The sequence below is a fragment of the Chiloscyllium plagiosum genome, unplaced genomic scaffold, assembly GCF_037043375.1.
Source record: "Chiloscyllium plagiosum isolate Xiang-an unplaced genomic scaffold, Cpla_swu_hap1 HiC_scaffold_26, whole genome shotgun sequence".
Taxonomy (NCBI): domain Eukaryota; kingdom Metazoa; phylum Chordata; class Chondrichthyes; order Orectolobiformes; family Hemiscylliidae; genus Chiloscyllium; species Chiloscyllium plagiosum.
This window is the reverse complement of record NW_028270164.1, coordinates 16,291,662-16,312,040: the sequence shown is the minus strand read 5'-3', so window position 1 is coordinate 16,312,040 and position 20,379 is coordinate 16,291,662. Positions and strand designations below refer to the sequence as shown.

At 42.1% G+C, this 20,379-nt stretch overlaps 1 protein-coding gene across 1 annotated transcript; it reads right to left on the bottom strand.

Annotated features, from left to right (window-relative positions):
- Positions 1-1,513: 1,513 nt before the first annotated feature.
- LOC148145103 (pepsin A-like) lies at positions 1,514-19,427 on the bottom strand. Its single transcript, XM_087973517.1, has 8 exons — positions 19,273-19,427; positions 14,590-14,707; positions 11,574-11,692; positions 10,676-10,875; positions 9,718-9,837; positions 7,173-7,317; positions 4,694-4,792; positions 1,514-2,523 (listed from the first exon to the last, which is right to left on the bottom strand). The coding sequence occupies exons 1-8, from the start codon at positions 19,303-19,305 to the stop codon at positions 2,374-2,376; spliced, it is 984 nt and encodes a 327-aa protein (XP_087829643.1). The 5' UTR covers positions 19,306-19,427; the 3' UTR covers positions 1,514-2,373.
- Positions 19,428-20,379: the final 952 nt, after the last annotated feature.

The following is a 20,379-nucleotide window of genomic DNA, read 5'->3' as shown; positions in this document are numbered from 1 at the left end:
ATTCCTGCCCTCACTAGCTCATAACACTGGGAGTAATCCAGATATTATTACTCTCGAGGACCTCCTTTTTAAATTCCTGCCATCTCTCTGTAACCTCCCTTCAGAATCTCAACCTTTTCCCTTCCTATGTTGTTGGCCCCAATGTGCACAATGACCTCCTGCTTGCCCCTCTCATCCTTGAGAGCATTCTGCATCCTCTCTGAGACATTTTTGAGCCTGGCAGAATGGAAGAAATATACCATCTGAGTTTTCACTCTTGGGCACAGAAGCGTCTGTCTGTGCCTTGTACTAGAGAGTCACCGAGCACAATTGATCGCTTGGAACCTGATGTACCCCCCATTGCATTAGAGCCAGTCTTGATACAACATACTTGGCTGTTCATGCTATATTCACCTGAGAATTCATCACCCCATACATGTTCCAAAACAGCATACTTGTTTGAAATGGGGATCGCCACAGAAGACTCCTGCACTACCTGCCTATCTCTCTTACCTTTCCTAGAGTTAACCCATCTATGTGACTGTATCTGTGACTTTTCTCCCTTCCTATAACTGCCATCCATCACACCCCCTTGCTCTTGTAAATTTCTCATTGCCTCTAACTGTCTCTCCAACCGATCCATTCGATCCGATAGGATTCGGAATATGAGTTCCCTGATTCATGCTGTTAATCTGGTCCACGGAGGGAGCCCTGGCTGTCAGATATAAACAGGAGTGTCAGAGGGTGGCACGGTAGCACAGTAGTTAGCATTGCTGCCTCACAGCACCAGAGACCCGGGTTCAATTCCCTCTCTGCGTGGGTTTCCTCTAGGTGCTCCGGTTTCCTCCCACAACTCAAAAATGTGCAGGTTAGGTGAATTGGCCATGCTAAATTGTCTGCAGTGTTAGGTGAAGGGGTAAATGTAGGGGTATGGGTTTGGGTGGGTCGTGCTTTGGCGGGTCGGTGTGGACTTGTTGGGCCAATGGGCCTGTTTCCACGCTGTAAGTAATCTAATCTAAAAAGGTTCTGCTCATTCTCAGAGGCAGTTCTGTGCTCGCTGAGTCAGTGTTGTGCACTAGGCAGGTGGAAATAAAGGATGACTTGGTGACAGGATATTGGCCCGCATGGACCTATTTCAGTTGATCTAATGTGATAAAGGAAAACTATTTACTGATCTAACGAGGAGAGTTTTACAGTTAACTAGATATAATTAAATGCATATTAACAATTAGTTACAGGTTGCATTGATGTTATGAACATTGTGTGTTGTGGTATGGTGCAGGGAGAGAATGGTGTGCTTATTTAGAATATTCAGATGTGGCTTAATGTGTCTTTTAGGAAAAAGTGAGGACTGCAGATGCTGGAGAGTCAGAGTTGAAAAGGGTGGTGCTGGAAAAGCACAACAGGTCAGGCAGCATCCGAGGAGCAGGAGAGCTGATGTTTCAGGCTTAAGCCCTTCATCAGGAATGTTTTGAGCAGATGTGCAGAGCAGCCCATCACTGACATGAAGAAAAAGTTGTAATAACAAAAAATCTTTGCAATATGTGTAAGTTTATTGACATTGTATTTGCTAATGAAGAAAAATAGAAAATATTTAGTGTGCACCATCAAGATGAAATCTCACTGCATGATCTTATTAAAAATCACATCAGAGATCATTACTACACTCACAGTTTAGGACACAAATTGACAGAGTGGGTTTCCCACTCTTATTTATAAAAGTCAGGCACGTTCGATAACAATGGACAATGCCAATTACCAATCTGCCACCCCAGCTGTGTACGCATGAGATCATGTAAAGATCATTTTCCTACTGTTCAGGAATGATTAATACAATTTCATGCAAAAATGTTGATGTGCTTTTTCTAAGACCGTACAGCATGCTTTCCACACACATGTCTAAATTCATCTACAAAAGCAATCATCTAAAATGTAGATGGCTTTTGGCTCTGGAATGTTTATACGATCTAATGTCCAGAGCAATTAATTCCTAGAGCAGCTAAGTCTTCATTTAGGATTGAAAGCAGCAGAGAGGAGAATAAAATTATGAGTGTGACTACGATACAGTTTATCATCCACGGTTGACAATGCAGATAATCCATTTAAAGCATATTTTCTTGAGCAATTTTATTGGATTTAGAGGTCAGTAATGTGAAGGGTGTACTCAAATTGAATGAAGAGGTTGCAACTAATTGACTGTATTTTAGAGATGTGCCTTCATGTTGTCTCATACATAATCAGATTAGCTTGCCTGCTCTATAACCAAAGGTCAATGAGGCTTTTACTGAAATTCTTGTTACTGTGTGGTTCCATTGCATCAGTCATGACTAAAGAATGAGGGAAGGACTCAAAAAGAATTGGAATGCACTTTAAATGTAATCTTGGATGATTAAATTAGACGGATTTGGCAAAACCCACACGATTGTTTCCTCTGTCAAAGATGGAATAGTATGGCCCAATGAAGACATCCCCCAGGATCCAGAGTCCTCCAGAAGAGCTTGGAAGGTACATGGAGTCAAATCCACTCATGCAGCCATACTGGTCCTGAAAGAAGTGCAAATTGTGAGAGTTAGACCCCCAAAGTGATTTATCTGCCATAACTAATCCTTCTGTGAGTAAAATAAGCAAAAGATGAAAACGTTTGTCTAGCATTTCTTCTTTGATGATTGCTCAGAATTAAATCAAAACAGCTTTTGATTAACAGACTGTATATCCCACTCTCGACATTATTTTGTCAGCTGTAAGTCAAACTGCCAGGTAATTATCAAAGGCTAGGGAATTGGTTTAGCTCAATTGGTTGGATTGTTGGTTTGCAGAGCAGTGTGATACCAACAGTGTGGGTCCAATTCCCATCACTGGCTTGAGGTTATCATGAAGGACTCTCCTTTTCAACCTCTTCCCTTGCCTGAGGTCTGGTGGCCCTCAGGTTAAATCACCACCAGTCATTTCTCTCTGATGAGAGAGCAGCCCCTATGGTCTGGTAAGACTATGGTGACACAACAACAATCAGTGGCTGATTTCCAGATGAAGGAAGGAATGAAAGTTTATGCTTTGGGATCTCAGTTGAGTCCTCACACAAATAGCTTGTTGATAAATATTGAGATAAGAGAAGAAGATTAGATTAGAAAAAAAAATCAATTGGCAAATGCTTCTTTCATGGACAAGGGTGAGTAAAAAGGTTTTGGAGAAACTGAATAAAGGATTAATTATGTTTTATCACTGATTATTAAAAACTAGATTATTGACAAAAATTGTACTTATATAAAATTTGCTAGAGTTTCTATTTAATGGAGCGAGCAAAAAAGTGAATAATTTGGTCCAACAGTTCTTCTCTCTGTTCAGTGCTGTGCTACAAACGTTATTTTCCACCATACAGTTAAGCATGCACTGTGTCAATATTAAAGATATTATAGCCCACTTTAAGCATCTATTCCTTTCACCCCCTGGTGCACTGTCACTGCACTGTGCACCATTTACTAAACTCACTGCAGCAAGTTGATTGGAGATGCCGGTGTTGGATTGTGGTGTACAAAGTTAAAAATCACACAACACCAGGTTATAGTCCAACAGGTTTAATTGGAAGCACTTGCTTTCGGAGCACTGCTCCTTCATCAGCTAGTGCTCCCAATTAAACCTGTTGGACTATAACTTGGTTTGTGTGATTTTTAACTTTGTAGCAACTTGACAAGTCTTTTTCAACGATTCACTTCAAACCTCAAATCTTCACCATCTAGATGGAAGTTCATCAGGACGTTGCCTGGTATGGACAAATTGAGCTCTAAGGAGAGACTAGATAAGCTTAGATTGTTTTCTTTTGAGCAGAGAAGACTGAAGGGTGAACAGGATTGAGGTGTGTAATGCAATGCGGGGAATGGACAGGGTAAACATAGAGCCGCTGTTCCCCTTGGTTGAGAGATCAAGCATGAGGGGGCATAATTTTAGAGTAAGGGACCAGAGATTCAGAGGAGATTTCAGGAAAAAACCTTTTCACTCAGAGGGTGGTGGGAATCTGGAATGCACTGCCTGGCAAGGTAGTGGAGGTCAGAAACCTTACAACCTTTAAAAGATATTTGGATGAGCATATCAAATATTATCACAGTCAAAGATATGGGACAAGTGCAGGAAATTGGGATTAGTGCACTCTTAGTGGTAGTTATATCAGTACAGACTTGATGGGCCAAAGGGCTTTTTCTGTGCTGTGTGAATCTGTGAATTGAGAAGGATGGGAACATCAAGTGTGTGGGTACAGCATTATCCCCAAGCCCCCTTCTATGTCACAGAACATCCTGACCTTAGATAATTAACATCATCCCTTCATTATTGCTGACTTAAAATCATGAAAAGCCTTTTCTAACAATAGTGTGAAAATACGTCCATCTCAAGTACAGCAACACTTCAAGAAAGTTGCTCACCACAACCTTCTCCAGGGCAATTGAGGATGACAATGAGTACTGATCTTGACAATAACACCCGCATCTGAAGAATTAATAATATAAAAAACTCTTCCCTTCTGTTGTTAATTGATAAGGAAATTAATTTTTTCACCATAACTGAGCTTATTCACTCAATCATGTTCAAAAGTGGTACAGGCTCATTCATTTTCTGTATAGTTTCTCCAAAAATTAACTGACAAGCAACTTTGCTGGATACTAAAGTCTGAGAACCTAACCTAGCTGTTAAGAATCAGCTTTATCAAACTTAAGCAAAAGCATACCTGGATTGTGTATTCAGATGGAGTAAGGGGATAATCGATTCCATTGATTGTGAAGACTACATTCGGCATGTTGGGCAGATTATTGCAGTTGATGGAATACTGTACAATCGATGAAATAATTAAAAACAAGCATGAGCAGAGCATTCTCCAAGAATCATTGGAAGAAATGTTTATGAAACTAACAAAGTCAACAACCTCATTATTGAATGTGCAGTTGGTCACATCTTAAAAGTTGTCTTGGCTGACATTCCAGCACAAGTGCTGAGATGCTCCTGCAAGTTGTCTGAGGTGTTGGGAGGCTCCCTGCACCCTCTTTGTGAGAAGGCCACCACTAGGGATTTTATCAACAATATCCACTTGCCCCTAAATGCAGGAAAATTGGCCATTAGTTGCTGGGCTTGTGGAGAAGCTGCTGATGGGGAAACCCAAACCTATAACACTATTTCTGTGAGGAAAGCTAAAACATTTCCATTTTTATTTAAAACTATTGTTTATTTTGGACTCTGTTTAGGGGTGCAGCGTTACTTTTTTAACTATATTGAGATAGTGGATATTAACTTAGGATTCAGTGTATGTAGAAAACAGAAGCTGGGGATGTTGGTCTTTGAGGTGTATATTTATAATGTTTAGTTGTGTAAGTACAAGCTTGTTATGTTTGTAAAAGTGAGGCCCCAGTTCTGCCCTTTACCAGCAAGCTTTCTGGTGTAGAATAGGTCAGATGTTCGGGTCACAAAAGATGCTCATATCCACCTATTAGGAGTCTGCTTTCTAAAGGCATCCTGACATTGCTGCTCCATTGGACAGGCTGGCCGTATTGGATGCATAGGAACTTCTAACATTGTGAATTCCCATCACCCTTCTCAAACCTTCCATGTTTGAAATGGCTTGAAGTTCAAGCTCAGTGGTTAGCATTGCCGCTTCACAGCACCAGGGACCTGGGTTCAATTCCAGTCTTGGGCGAATGTCTGTGTGGAGTTTGCACATTCAGTGGATTTCCTCCAACTGCTCCAGTTTCCTTCCACTGTCCAAAAATGTGTGGGTTAGGGTGAATTGGCCAAGCTGAATTGTCCATAGTATTCAGAAACGCTAGGTTCATTAGTCAGGGGAAATGTTGAGTAATGTGGATACAGGAATGGATCTGGGTGGGATACTCTTCGGAGGGTCGGTGTTGACTTGTTGGGCCAAATGGTCTATTTCCACACTGTAGGGATTCTATGATTCAACTTTTCCCAAGGTCCCAGGAATCCTCAACATAAAATCGGGATCAACTTCATTTGTAGTTGTACTTAGTGCATTTCCCTCTGATTTACAGATGGAGCTAGCAGGTTGAACCTAATCATTTCAGTCAATGATAAATTGAAATTCTTTTGGGCCTTGTAGTTATTTATAAACGTTGGGTGCCAGGGCCACCACTGCTAGTCTTTGAAGTTAATAGCTATGCCTAATGTGATAAAAAATGTTAGGACTGGGAGGTGGGAGATTTCCAAGCACCTGTCTGTGCATTGTGCTCAAAGACAGCAGAAAGTTTAGAGAACTGCAGATACTGGAAATCAAAAATAAAAACAGAAAGTAGATTTAACATTTTGGGTCCAGCGACCCTTCTTCAGAACAGCAGAATTGGGTAAAACATAAAGGTCCCTTTACTCTGCCCCAGTAGGTTGCCAGAGCCCCAATCTCAAAACGGCATTCAAAACCCACACTGCCTTGGCACAGATCTAATATGTTGAAGCCTCTCAGAGTGAGATTGGCATTATTGGTCAATCAGTGGCAAGATTAGTACTGAAACCCCCTGCCTATTGAAGTACTTGATTGAGACTGCCAAGACTCTTTTGATGGTACGCTTCTGAGGCCAAACATTAGAAATGTTCTTTAACCCTTTGGTTTATTTATGTTCAAAATTGGAATGTAAAATTCAGGAGGCTGTAGTAATGGGAGATCTATACTCTTCAGAGTGAATAGCAACAGACTTTATTGGAAAACTTGCTTAGAGCCCAATAACCCAACGCTCCAGATCTATGGGACCGGATGTAACTTTTTAGCTTCTCTATCACATGTTCAGTAACGCAGCCTGAGAAAAGGTATGATTCCACCAAAGGCAAATCCCTATCATTACCCATTTTTCCCTCTTGTACTTTATTGTGTTCTACAATGCAAAGTAATTAATGAACACAATGACAATATACATTATTGATTAAGCTTCTAAAGGTTTTTGTAAACTAAAACTAATCTTTTAAAGATAGCATAGATTTATACATCAATATATAAATAGCACAAAATAAAAGGTGCATTCAATAGAACCTCGTCTGAAAGGGATCTTGTGGTGCAGGGGTATTGGCACTACCTCTGAACCAAAAGGCCTGGATTCAGTTCCATCTGCTTCAGAGGTGTGTAATAACTCTTTTGATCAATTGATTAGAAAAATATCTAGACCCTCCTCTGACTGATTATAAAAATCTACGAAGCTTTCATCGAAGCTTACCTGGCCGTAGTACCCTTGGGTAGCACCGATATATTGTTGGATAGTGCTGATGGCTGTATTGGGACCAGTAAGCAGGGAAGTGCCAGTATCAACAATGGCCTGGCAGCCTCCACTGCAGGCCACAACCTGACCATTGATTGTCACCCTGAGAGAAGACAAGATGGCACTTGTTAATTGAATACCTTCCCACCACGTCTAACATATTCCTTAAAATCACCCCCTCTGACCAAGCGTTTAGTCACGTGTCCCACCTCCTTATGATGACGAGAACTTAAAAATCAGAGTGCTCCCCCGCCACCCCTCTTAAATCTGCTCAACCATTCAAGAATTTAAATCATTGACCTCAACTTCCCCTCTCCTTGTTATCCCATACCCTAAATTCTCCTGGAACTCAAAAATCCATCAAACTCATGTCATGTGTACACTCACTTGACTGAACATGTACAATTCTTGAGGCAAAGAATGGTAAAGGTTCTTAACCCTTTGAGTGAAGAAATTCTTCTTCCAGTCAAAAATGGAGTGGTAGAGGTCTATAGCACAAAAATGGGCCCTCAGCTCATTGAGTCCGTCCTGGTCAAAAATAATCACCTAAATATTCTAAAATAGTCATCCACAGAGTTTGGATCTCTAGTTCCATACTTTGCAGGCAATGAAAATGTTCTCCCAGCACCTATTCTGCCAGACCTCTCTAAACATTTATAGTTCAATGAGATCACTTCTGTCTTCATCACTTTAGGAACTTGAGTCCACATATTCTCCCCTCAGAGGACAACATTCTGATGTGGTTTGGCATCAAATTTGACATGGTAAAGCTCTTGTGAAACACTTTGAGATGTTTTATGACACTAAAGGTGCTATGTAAATGAAACCTCGTTGTGTTGTTACTGCTCAAACTACCATATTAATGCAATATGAGTAGAGATGATCGAAGGAGGTAAATCTAAATTTAAATCTAATAACAGGAGTGTTTTCCTGACACTTTAGTAGTATTTTATGTTCCAGGATTCTTACAGTGCTAAGGATAGAATCAGCTTGGAGGGATTTTAATTAGCTCAGGATGAGATTTCTGTCCTAGCTCATCAAATGGCCATCACTCTCAAACCATTGCAGTACCACTGAGAGCAGTAGCCACTGCTGCAATTGCGTCTGGTCCCCACTGGAGGTCAGCACTAGAGACAAAGGGGATGTTAGCTGAGGAGTAGTGGAGGGTTTTGGTGCTGGTAGACAAATGGGATTGATGGGAGCGGCGACCAATGGCAGTCATGGGGTAAATATTTTGGCATCCTGATTGGTGCAGGCCCAGATACCTGCTCTACCCCAAGATGAGGTGGAGGTGCTGGCGTTGGACTCGGGTGGACTAAGTTAAAAATCACACAACACCAGGTTATAGTTGAGAGTGTGGTGCTGGAAAAGCATAGCAAGTCAGGCAGCATCCGAGGAGCAGGAGGATCGACATTTCAGGCATAAGCCCTTCATGTGGTGATCCTGTTGCATCTGCTTCTGGAATTAAAAGTGCTGCAATGGGCCAACGTTGGGCTTCAACATCCCTTGTTCATAATATGCCTGGAAGAGGGCAGCTCAGTTCTGTCTGAAATATATACCTGAAACATCGATATTCCTGATGAAGGGCTTATGCCTGAAATGTCGATTCTCCTTCTCCTTGGATGCTGCCTGACTGGCTGTGCTTTTCCAGCACCACACTCTTCGACTCTGACCTCCAGCATCTGCAGTCCTCACTAATACCTGGTTATAGTCCAACAACTTTATTTGGAAGTATTAGCTTTTGCAACACTGCTCCTTCGTTAGATAGCTAGCTACCTGACAAAAGAGCAGCACTCCAAAAGCTAGTGCTGCCAAATACACCTGTTGGACTATAATCTAGTGTTGTGTGATTTTTATCTTATTCCATGATGTTGTGGTTCCATGATGTATTCCATGATGTGAAGTCACATTTACAAATACCAATCTTGAGTCAGTTTTATTTATTCACTCATGGGATATGGGCACCGCTGTCTGGGTCAGCATTTATTGTCCCCCCTTGAGAAGGTGGGGGGGGAGCTGCCTTCTTCCAGGCATATTAAGAAAACGGGATGTTGAAGTCTGAAGTTGGCCCATTGCGGCACTTTTAATTTCAGAAGTAGATGCAACAGGATCTCCGTACCTTTACTCACCCCATAACCATTGTCTAACTCCCCATTCATTCATTTTAATCGATTCATTCTAAAGGACACAGATCAGACAGTTTGGATACATGGCACATTATTGTCCAAATATTCTGACTAAGTGCACTTGGTGTGCAATACTGTCTGCAATAAGTTTATCCTCAGATGGATTGAATGTTAGCTTTCCCAGCCTGGATTTAAACAGTGGTTCAATTATAATCTGTAAAGTATCCATTAACTGGTGCATTCTCTCTGTCGCTCAGTGCGTCCATACCTGGACCTGAGCTGCGACTCATTTCACCTAATATTTCCATGTCAAAGTATGCCTTGCAATGTGATGGTTACAGCTTGCATTTCCATTGTGAAATAGGTTGCTCACTTACCTGTCCAGTTGGATTTGCCAGTAACCTTCTTGAGTGATGGGCACCCAGTTAATTTGACCTGTGTAGTGGTTTGGATCAACTCCACCAAAAACAACTTCACTTCCGGACTGACCATCCTGTCTGTAAAAAGAAGTGAATCTGAATGTTAATTTCAGCAGGGATCTGCCTGATATTGAAGAGCATGGACAGAGCTTCAGAAATGCCAGAGTGGTGATATCTTCTGTTTGGGGCTTGCAGAACGTGGTGTCATTAGCCGTTGAAAATCAGACAACATTTCACTCCATTCAAGAAAACACACTCAATCCTCAATGTGCTGTTTGAAATTCAACAAAGCCCTTTTCAAAACGCCTGAAAGAAATTGCAATGATCCAATTTCCTATCTTGGATCGCACATGCAATTCAAACAAAATCTAAAAGAATTCCATTTGTTCACAAGGATGTACTTAGAACTTTGCTCGAATTTAGAGACTACCTGACATGGAAACTGTTCATTTCAGTTGCTGGAAAAATACAAAGATGCATATTGTGTTAATTGCTTTAAAAAATGGCTATGTGGTGACATTAAGTTAATCCCCCATGTTACACAGGGTGCTATGCAGATGAAAGTCAGATAAGACAATCAGAGGGTTAGATAGGGTGGACTGTGAGAGTCTTTTTCCTTGGATGGTGATGACTAACACTAATCGACATAGCTTTAAGTTGTGGGGTGATAGATATAGGATAGATGTCAGAGGTAGTTTCTTTACTCAGAGAGTGGTAGGGGCGTGGAACACACTCGTAGTAGACTCGCCAACTTTAAGGGCATTAAAATAGACATATGCATGAAAATGGAATACTGTAGGTTAGATGGGCTTCAGATTGGTATCACAGGTTGGCGCAACATCGAAGGCTGAAGGGCCTGTACTGCTCTGTAATGTTCTATGTTCTATGCAAGTCTACATAAGGTGTGACAACATACCTAGTGAGGTAGAAAGCAAACAGGTCATGTTGGACCAGGTTCTCAGCCATCATGTTATCAAACACAGGTGTGGCACTGGACGAAGCAATGTTTGGATAGGCCAGCCCCAGGATCCCATCAAATGGAGCATAGTAGAAAGTGCTCCCAGGTTCAGTCTCACTTAACCCAAATTCCTGCTCTTTGACAGCAATGTTTGATACCTAGAAGAAAGAGAAAGGCACAACTTGTTCTGAGGAATTACCATGCTGAGAGTTAACAATAAACCAGACCATGAATTTAAATGAATGAATACCACAGTAACGAGAAAATCTAAGGTTATGCAATGACTCCTAATTACAAATAAAATAGAAAGTCTTAGAGAAAATCTGTTGGCCTGATATGGTCAGTGGGGAGAGAAACAGAATGATCATTTCAAGCCCAAGGTGAATCTTTTTCTAAACAAGTCATATCAGAATTGAAAGGTTAACTCTGTTTCTCTCTCAATAAAAGAGTTTCTACTGCACTTTTTGTTTTAATTTCAGATCTCCAAACTATGCAATATTTTGTTCATATTATGTTTATTGATTGCTGTTCCTCCAGTTGACACTTTACACAGAGAGAAAGGTCAGTTTTCAGTGTTGATGTAGGAGTTGGAAAATTTTGAACGACTTTCAGAAACCTGGCACATCATTGGCTGTTTAGCAAAGATGAGTTATTTCACAGAATCTATCGCCTCTGACCTGCTTGGTTAAGCCATAGTATTTATTTGGCCAGTCTAATCAGTTTCTGGTCAAGTTGAAGATTTGCATCAAATGTTACAAAATATTAATATACAAGGAAGTTACACGTGTATGAGCAGTTTAAGAATTTTGACCTTATTTGATTATAACATTATTGGTAAAAGTTACAATATACGTACAGTGACTGTGTCATAGCCCAGGACCCCAGTCATGCTGCCTGAACCATACTGAATAGACAGTGGTTGGTTTGTTGCCTGAAACGTTGAGGACTTGCTTGGTGAAAATTTCTTGTGGTTTGCTGTAAAGGTAAACATTTTAATCATTTGGTCATTTAATTTCATAACTGAATCAAGCACAGGTCATCCATAAAAATTGCTGTATAATTGTTTGTAGCACTATTTGTTTCTGTTGAATTGCACACTTATTAAATGAGGGATAGTTCATTCACAAGAAGTGAACATCATTGAATGGACCAAGATTTTTTTCCCCACCCACCCCTAACTGTCAAAAACATTGCTCTCGGTCTAACGTCACATGTAAGCCAGAGTAGGGAAGGACAGCAGTTTGTTTCCCTAAAGGGTACTCGTGAACCAGACAGTTGTTGCATAGTCATCGCTAGAATTTTGATTCCGGATTTTTATTGAATTCCAATTCCATAAGCTGCCAAGGTGGGATTTGATCCCAGGTCCTCAGAACATTATCTGGGTCTCTGGGTTAATAATCTCACATTAATACACCACACCATCACATCCTTGTTAGCATGAGCAAAAGGATTAATTTACAACCAGCAATATTAACAAGAGGTCAAAGGTCTTGTAGGGCATCTTATCTAATAAAGATCAAGTCACTATGGTCTTACCAGACTCTCTTATTACAGAGAGGGGTAACTGGTGGTGGTTAACCTCTAAGGCAAGGGAGAGAAGGAGAGCCCTTCATGGTAACCTCAGCCGGTGTGGGAATTGAACCCACACTGTTAGGGTCACTCTGCATTACAAACCAACCATCCAAGTTAGTTGACCTCCAGCATACCATTCCTCATTGCTTGTCAGAATCATCATATGGCTTGGCGTATGAGCTAGCAGGTTAAAACTATTCGTTAACAGAGTCCCATGAGTTAATGATTGCATTGAAATAGCTCAGATGATCCAGGTTGCTTTGATGTGGGCAACCTTTTACTTCAGTGTGAACACAAAACTTGTATGCATCCATTGCCAAAGTGCTTAACAGCCAATGAAATAATTTAAATTATAGTCACTGTTGTAACATTAGAAAGATTGCAGCCAATTTGTGCACAGAAAGCTTCCACTAACGGCAATGTGATAATGACTAGATGATTTATTTGTCATCTTTGGTTAAAGGTTAGACATTGGCCAACATGCTGGAGAGAACTCCTTTGCTCGTTATTGAAACAGTGCGATGGGATTGTTTTTAATGCGTGCTTGTGATCAAACAATGTCTCAGTTCAATGTCCCATTCAGAAGACAGTAGCTGTAACACTGCAGCATTCTATCAATATTGCACTGGAATGCCAGCCAGATATTTCCTTCTTAAGTCTTTGAAATGGAACCTGAACTCACAACCTTCTGCCTCAGAGGCACAAATGCCACCAGTTGAGTGCAACTTTGTGGATCTGGTTTAAACTTAATTTCCTGAGAGGGAGCCAATAGACCCAAAGCACTACTTTTTGTCACATTAGATTATTTTGTCATACACCCTTCTTAGACATCATGACCTTGTTGTTATATAATTCTTCTTTCCATTTATCTCAAAAACTCATCAAACGGAAATCACAACTGTACAGACAGCAAATAAAAAAGTATTTTCAAATGTATTTTCATTTTGGATGGAATTTCTTATACTTCATAGTGATGAATGTGGAGGCAAGTAGTTCATGAATTCAGCAAGGCTAGACCTCACTCTCCCGTCTCCCCTCGGATTACACTCTGGGTGGGACGACCTATAGTTGACCCTCACACTTTGACACCAATTGAGGTCCTTAAATGACCAATGGATGACAAAATGGATGGAATAGTGGCAATGTCACTGAGCTAACAAACCAGAACCCTAGGTTAATATTCTGGGGAGGTGAGTTTGAATCCCATCATGGCAGGTGGTGAAGTTTGAATTCAGTTAAAATAAAATCTGGGGTAGACTGCTAGCTTTGGTGTCGGCACTGCTTATTTTAATAAAGAAACACCTGGTTCACTAACACCATCTTGGAAATGTATCTGATCTGGCCTTTACCTGACTGCAGTGCCATAGCAATTAGATTAGATTAGATTAGATTAGTTACAGTGTGGAAACAAGCCCTTCAGCCCAACAAGTCCACAGCGACCCGCCGAAGCACAAACCACCCAGACCCTCATTCCCCTACATATACTCCTTCACCTAACCTGCACATTTTTGGACTGTGGGAGGAAACCGGAGCACCCGGAGGAAACCCACCCAGACATGGGGAAAATGTGCAAACTCCACAAAGTCAGTCACCTGAGGTCGGAATTGAACCGAGGTCTCTTGCGCTGTGAGGCTGCAGTGCTAACCACTGTACCACCGTGCCGCCCTGTGGTTGATTCTTAACTGCACTCTGGACATTTAGGGATAGGCAATAAATACTGGCCTGAAATAGATAGACTTGTAACCAGTAAAGGGTTATGGGGAAAAGCCAGAAAAGTAGCTTTTCAGAACAGCCATGACTTCATTGAATGGCAGAGCTGACCCGATGACCTGAATGGCCTACTTCTGTTCCTGTGCCTTATAGTCTTTGCCCTATGTCTAATGAATTGCTCAATGATTTTGTGACTTTGGTTGTTCCCTTGCAGCAGCCATGGCCTCCTCCATGGTGTTGTTAAGTACACGTGTCGCTAGCCTCTGGTTGGCCAGTAGCTCTCTCTCGGCAGGACCTCCACCCCAGGGGCCTTGATTCCAGAGGAAGTCCCTGTCGGTGGTCTCTCCACTTCCTGATTGGCTTGACCATTAATGCTTCAAGAAGTTCTGCTTATTGAATCAATCAGGTTTGGATCTACCAAATATTCCCTATCTTTGAATCTCTTCAGTTATTTTTGGTATGTTTTGTATGCCTTTTAACTTACGATCAATCCATTGTGTCCTTGGGCCACTCCCCAGCCAGTGCCCAGATCACTCATAATGGGTGAATATGCTGATCAAAAGTTAGGAAGACTGTTTAAATACACTTACTGCATGATTGGCTGGAACAGTAAACTGATGGGACCCAAAGGTTTGATGAACCAGTGTCAAAGATGACTGTGAAGCTTTGTGGTGGGGTTCCGATGCTAATTGTTCCATAATAAGACATCTGTAGGAATATTGTAGTTGAAGAAACAAGTTAGACTTGGTTAAAGCTTGTGAAACAATGTTTCAGTATTTATAGACACACTGGGCAGATTGTCTTCTTGCTGTACCGAGGTCTATTGGATGTTCTACACGATATATGACCAGAATTAGGCCAATTGGCCCATTGAGTCTGCTCCCTCATTTGATCTTGACTGATATGTTTCCTCAACCCCATTCTCCTGCCTTTCAGATTAGACTAGATTACTTTTTTATAGATTAGATTAGATTACTTTACAGTGTGGAAACAGGCCCTTCAGCCCAACAAGTCCACACTGACCCGCCGAAGAGCAACCCATCCAGACCCATTCCCCTACATTTATCCCTTCGCCGAACACTATGGGCAATTTAGTATGGCCAATTCACCTAACCTGCACATCTTTGGACTGTGGGAGGAAACCGGAGCACCCGGAGGAAACACACGCAAACACGGGGAGAATGTGCAAACTCCACACAGATAGTAGCCCGAGGCAGGAATTGAACCCGGGTCTCTAGCGCTATGAGGCAGCAGTGCTAACCACTGTGCCACCATGCCGCCCGTAACTTTTGATCTTCGCATTACTTTTGATCCCCTCACTAATCAAGAAGTTATCTATCTCCATCTAGGTGCAATTCATAGAAACAAATAAGATTTGAGGACCCACATATGCCTCTATAGGAATCTGCCCAAGTTTTCTGCATGTGTAGTATCTGGCGATCTAGTACATTCCATTACAGGGACAGAAAGACTTGTACGGTTGAGAACAAGGGTGTTTAGTTTCCCTGGATGCTATTCCAAGCAGAGTGAAAGTTTGTAGGTGGACCACCAATGTTACCTATCCCTCTGAAACCATTGTCACCTTCCTGCTGTTGCTGTCTTGTGATTTCAGGCTCACAGTTAAGCCTTGGATTTGGCAAATCTAAAGCCACTTTCCTTAACTTGTATTGGCAAACTTATTCCAATCCGTCAACCTGCTCAGTTGTCTAGTTCCACCAGGCTGTGTACAATGTTCAGTTTGTTCAATGTTAACCTGATTTCCTTAACCCAAATGGTCATCAGATCAAAAAGTCATAAGAAAGCTCAAGACAGCCTGTGTTACTTACTTAACTCATTGATTGTGCTAAACCCTTAATATCCTTAATCCACGCCTTCATCAGTTCAAGCAACGATTTCTTAAATACAGCTATTTCTCCAAGTTTGAGTTAGTTCAGCATTTTGTAGCTGAACTGTCACTCCCAACCTCCTAACTGTTTGACACCTCTGTCCTTATCACAGCCGCATTGCCTTCCAGCTTATTGTCATCCTCACCCTCATTTCCAAATCACTTTAATCTCTCTACTCCTTTATATCTGCGCAGTCATCGTAGGTATGATTTTGCAGATCACCAACTCCACTCTTTAAGGGAATGGAGAAGAAACAGTACTCGAGAACTCAAGTCTTACATCGGTGTTGTTCTCTCCAACTGATGGAGCAGTTAAAATCGAGTGGCTTGATTTCTGTCGTTTCCCATGAATCAGTTATTGGTTCTTGTGGCATGTGAAGCTTGTGCTGTTATTTGAGGGACTGCCATTAATAAATGGAAGTTGGATTCATCTCAGTGGATGGTCTGTCTCACTGTCCAGATGGGTAGATTTGCTGAGGAGGCAGCACGATCACCAGTGTTAAACGTTAAAACAAACCTCACACTAGCTGGGCTGGGAAGAGGGATTGCATCTTCTGAACCCACCCCGTAAACCTCAGTTGCTGCAGGCTGTGAGCGTTTTGCCAAGTCTCTTCCCTCCAGAACTTAACTTGATCTCTGGATGCTGGCAATAGGCAGATCCCGAATGCTAGCAGTAGGCAGGTCCCTAATACTGGCAGGAGACAGGTCCCTAATGCTGGCAGTAGGCAGGTCCCTAATGCTGGCAGGAGACAGGTCCCTAATGCTGGCAGTAGGCAGGTCCCTAATGCTGGCAGGAGACAGGTCCCTAATGCTGGCAGGAGACAGGTCCCTAATGCTGGCAGTAGGCAGGTCCCTAATACTGGCAGGAGACAGGTCCCTAATGCTGGCAGGAAAGCACTGGGCTTCCCAGTCTTCATCCTCTGTTCGTTCCTGTAGCTATTCCACCCACCAACCAGCTGCTGCTTACTGCCCTTCGGCCCAGCAAGCCCCCACCGAGCCTCCAAGTAGTACCCCACCCAGACCTATTCCCCTACCCTATATTTACCCCACACTAATGCACCTAACATACATATCCCTGAAACTATGGCAATTTAGCATGGTCAATTCACCTCACCTTTGGATTATGGGAGGAAACCCATGCAAACATGGGCAGAATGTGCAAACTCCTCACAGGCAGTCACACGAGGCTGGGGTTAAACCCCGAGTCCCTGGCGCTGTGAGGCAGCAGTGCTCACCACTGAGCCACAGTGCCACCCCAGCAGTTCAAATCAATTCAAAAATCCTAGTGCAGCGAGATCTGGAAACTTATCTGCACAGGCTTTCTGCTGGGAGTTAGTGTCTGCTGTGAAGCCTCTTCTCTCAGTTATTTTCCTCTAACTCCTTGACATTCTTTGACTGACATCTGCACCGTCTCACAGCCCCAGCCCCCCACAAAGACCACCTTAAATTCCAGTCTTTCCATTGCTGTTTACTCTTTGCTGTTTTTCCCCGCATCCAAATTATTTAGCAATTATTTTGTCAGAGGCACAAGAGAAATGCAAATTGGAGCCAGTGCATTGACTTCCCCTTCCTGCTGAAACACTTGCAGGTTATGGCCTAGGGGTATTAATGCTGGACTGTTAATCCAGTGAGGCAGCTAATGTTGTGGGGACATGGGTTCAAATCCTGCCAGGGCAGATGGTGGAATTTGAATTCAATCCAAAATCTGCAATTAAAAGTCTAATGAAGCCATTGTTGAGTGTTGGAAAACCTGTCTGGATCACTAATGTCCTTCAGGGAAGGAAGGTGCCATCCTTACCCAGTCTGGCCTACATGTGACTCCAGAACCACAGCAATGTGATTGACTCTTAACTGCCCTCTGGGCAATTTGAGATGGGCAATAAATGCTGCCCTAGTCAGCAACAACCTCATCCCCTGAATGAATTTTAAAAAGGTGCAAGTTAATGACCATTTACCAGCAGAAAGTAAAAGTGATTTACCTACCTGTTTCTGATTTTATTTAGGCGTTTAAGAATTCATTTTGATTCTGTTTTAATGCAATATTTTATCCATCAAGCCACATAACCTATACTCTGGGAGACTTGGGGTTGACTCTAAGCTCCAACCTACCTCGCAATTAAATAAACGTGGTGTTTGTGGAGGGGGGAAGGAGGGTTCTAATAATTTTACTGTTGGGTTGATAGTCTAAAATGGATGAAATTAAGCCAACCCTTGAGCACCTGCCATGACTTTAACTTCCATTAGCTTTAGGAGTAGCAATTATCAAGAGAGGGGTATAACATTAAACATTTCCAACAAGGAGACAGATATAATCCTTCGGACTAAAAGGATCGAAAAGTATGTGAATTAACTCTTTGGAGGCCAGCATCCCATCACCAATCACCCTTTATTTACAAACGCATAGCCTTTGACAATAGCACTGTCTCTCACGGAGTCAGGTATTCAGTGGCTCAATATCTCTGACATTCATCCCTTTAAGTTAGTCTGGGCTCCCTGATTGGGCCAGATTAACAGCCCCAATCAGGGACCTCATTTTCTAAGATATCCAAATGGCTGACCTCATTGTAATCACTACAATATGGGAAGAAAGCAGGAAACAGGTGCTGAGTTGGGTGATCGACTATGATCATACTAAATGGTATGCAGGCTGGAATGGCCAAATGGCCTACTCCTGTTCCCTTTTCTTATTCAGCTGTGGACCTGGCCATCACTGGCTGGACAATATTTATTGCCTGTTCCGAGTTGCCCTTGGGAAGGTGGGGATGATCTGCTTTCTTGAACTGCTACCGTCCACTGGTTTTGGGTTAACCCACAATGTCCTTAGGGAGGGAATTCCAGGTTTTGACCCAGCAACAGTGAAGGAATTGCAATATATTTCCAGGACAGGATGGTGAGTGGCTTGGAGGGGAACTTGCAGATGGTGTTGTCCCTTGTATCTGCTGTTATTGTCCTTCTAGATGAAAATGGTCGTGGGTTTGGAGGGTGCTGTCTGAGGGTATTTGGTGAATTTCTGCAGTGCATCTTGCAGGTGGTACACACTGCTGCAACTGAGTATCGGTGATGGAGAGAGTGGATGCTTGTGGATATGATGCCAATAAATCGAGCCACTTTGCCCTGGATAGTGTCAAGCTGCTTGAGTGTTGTTGGATGTACAACCATCTATTTTTCTATGTTGTCACCAATCTTAAATTGCCTTAGTTATACCAAAAATAATATTCTGTGCTCCCAGGAAGAAGTGAGGTCTACTGCCAAATTCAAGAGGGAGGACTACTGCTTGCCAGCATTGCCACTCTAAACTACCTTTTAGCTAGACTCCCACTGGGGTTGTGAAATTGTCCCTAAATGTCCTCCTGGACTTGTTCCTTTCCCCACAGTGAGGACTACTTACATCCAGGTAGTTTATGAGTGGCTCTGTAGACATGGTCTGCCCATTGAAGTAGCCTGCATATTTGGAGTATGGATTGTATAGGTGTTTCTCCAGTAAATCACCAAGAAGCCCACGTTCTTCCAGAGCATGCCGGGCAGAATTACCTTTCGTCAATTTAACCCTGTGAAGAGAAACAGGACAAACTGTCGGGCTTAAATCGATACTGTGAGCAACCGACCTAGCTCTCTTAGTTAATCTACAGGATGTAGTAACAATGGTTAAAAACACCAGCGACACAGAGTCTTACAGAAGCAGACCTTTCAGTCCCACCCATCCATTTCCTACCAGGTTTCACAAACTGTAATAGTCCCATTTGCTTGTATTTGGCCCATATCCCTCTAAACCTTTCCTTACCTTGTACTTTTCTTTTAAATATCTTTTAAATGTTGTAATTGTACTCGCTTCGGCCACTTCCTCTGGCAGCTTGTTATACACACATACACCACCTTCTGTGTGAAAACGTTGCCGCTGATTTTAACCTCAAGTCTACTTTCCTACATATCCTGATAATCTTTGATCTCCGTGGTAATCAAGAATCCATCTACTTCAACCTTAAAAATATTTAATGTTTCTCCACCCACTGCCTTTTGAGAAAGGGAATTCGAAAAACTCTCAAACTGTTAAGAGAAAAAATGTTTCCTCATCTCTTTTAAAAGGGTTATTTTTAAAACTCGAGTTCTAGTTTCTCTCACAAGAGGAAATATTCTTTCAACATTCACCCAGTCAACTTCCCTCAGGATCTATTACGTTTCAATTAAGTCACCTCTGAGTTTTCCAAACACCAGAAGATACCAGGAAGCAAGATCGATGTAGTTGTCCATTCTAGTGAATGGCCACCCAATGACAGTGAAATCACTATGCTAATGAATGTTGGCAATTCTTTTCATACTCAACATGTTTCTGCTGGACAGTAAACTCCATTGGCCACCTAAAACAATTCACTAATGAGTCTCTTACATTGTGCAAATGCGTTGTTATCGATATTTTTATAGCAACCTGTTCAGACATGGTATGACACTCCTCGAGAGGAGGTTCTAGAACTGTGCCTTTTGACCAAGCGATAGAAGT

Coding starts and splice junctions, on each gene's coding strand:
- LOC148145103 (XM_087973517.1), bottom strand. CDS start 19,305: ATGTCTACAGAGCCACTCATAAACTACCTGGAT. Junction 4,793..7,172: donor CCCAAGGGTACTACGGCCAG/GTAAGCTTCGAT, acceptor TCGATTGTACAG/TATTCCATCAACTGCAATAA. Junction 2,524..4,693: donor CATCTGAATACACAATCCAG/GTATGCTTTTGC, acceptor CACTTCTTTCAG/GACCAGTATGGCTGCATGAG.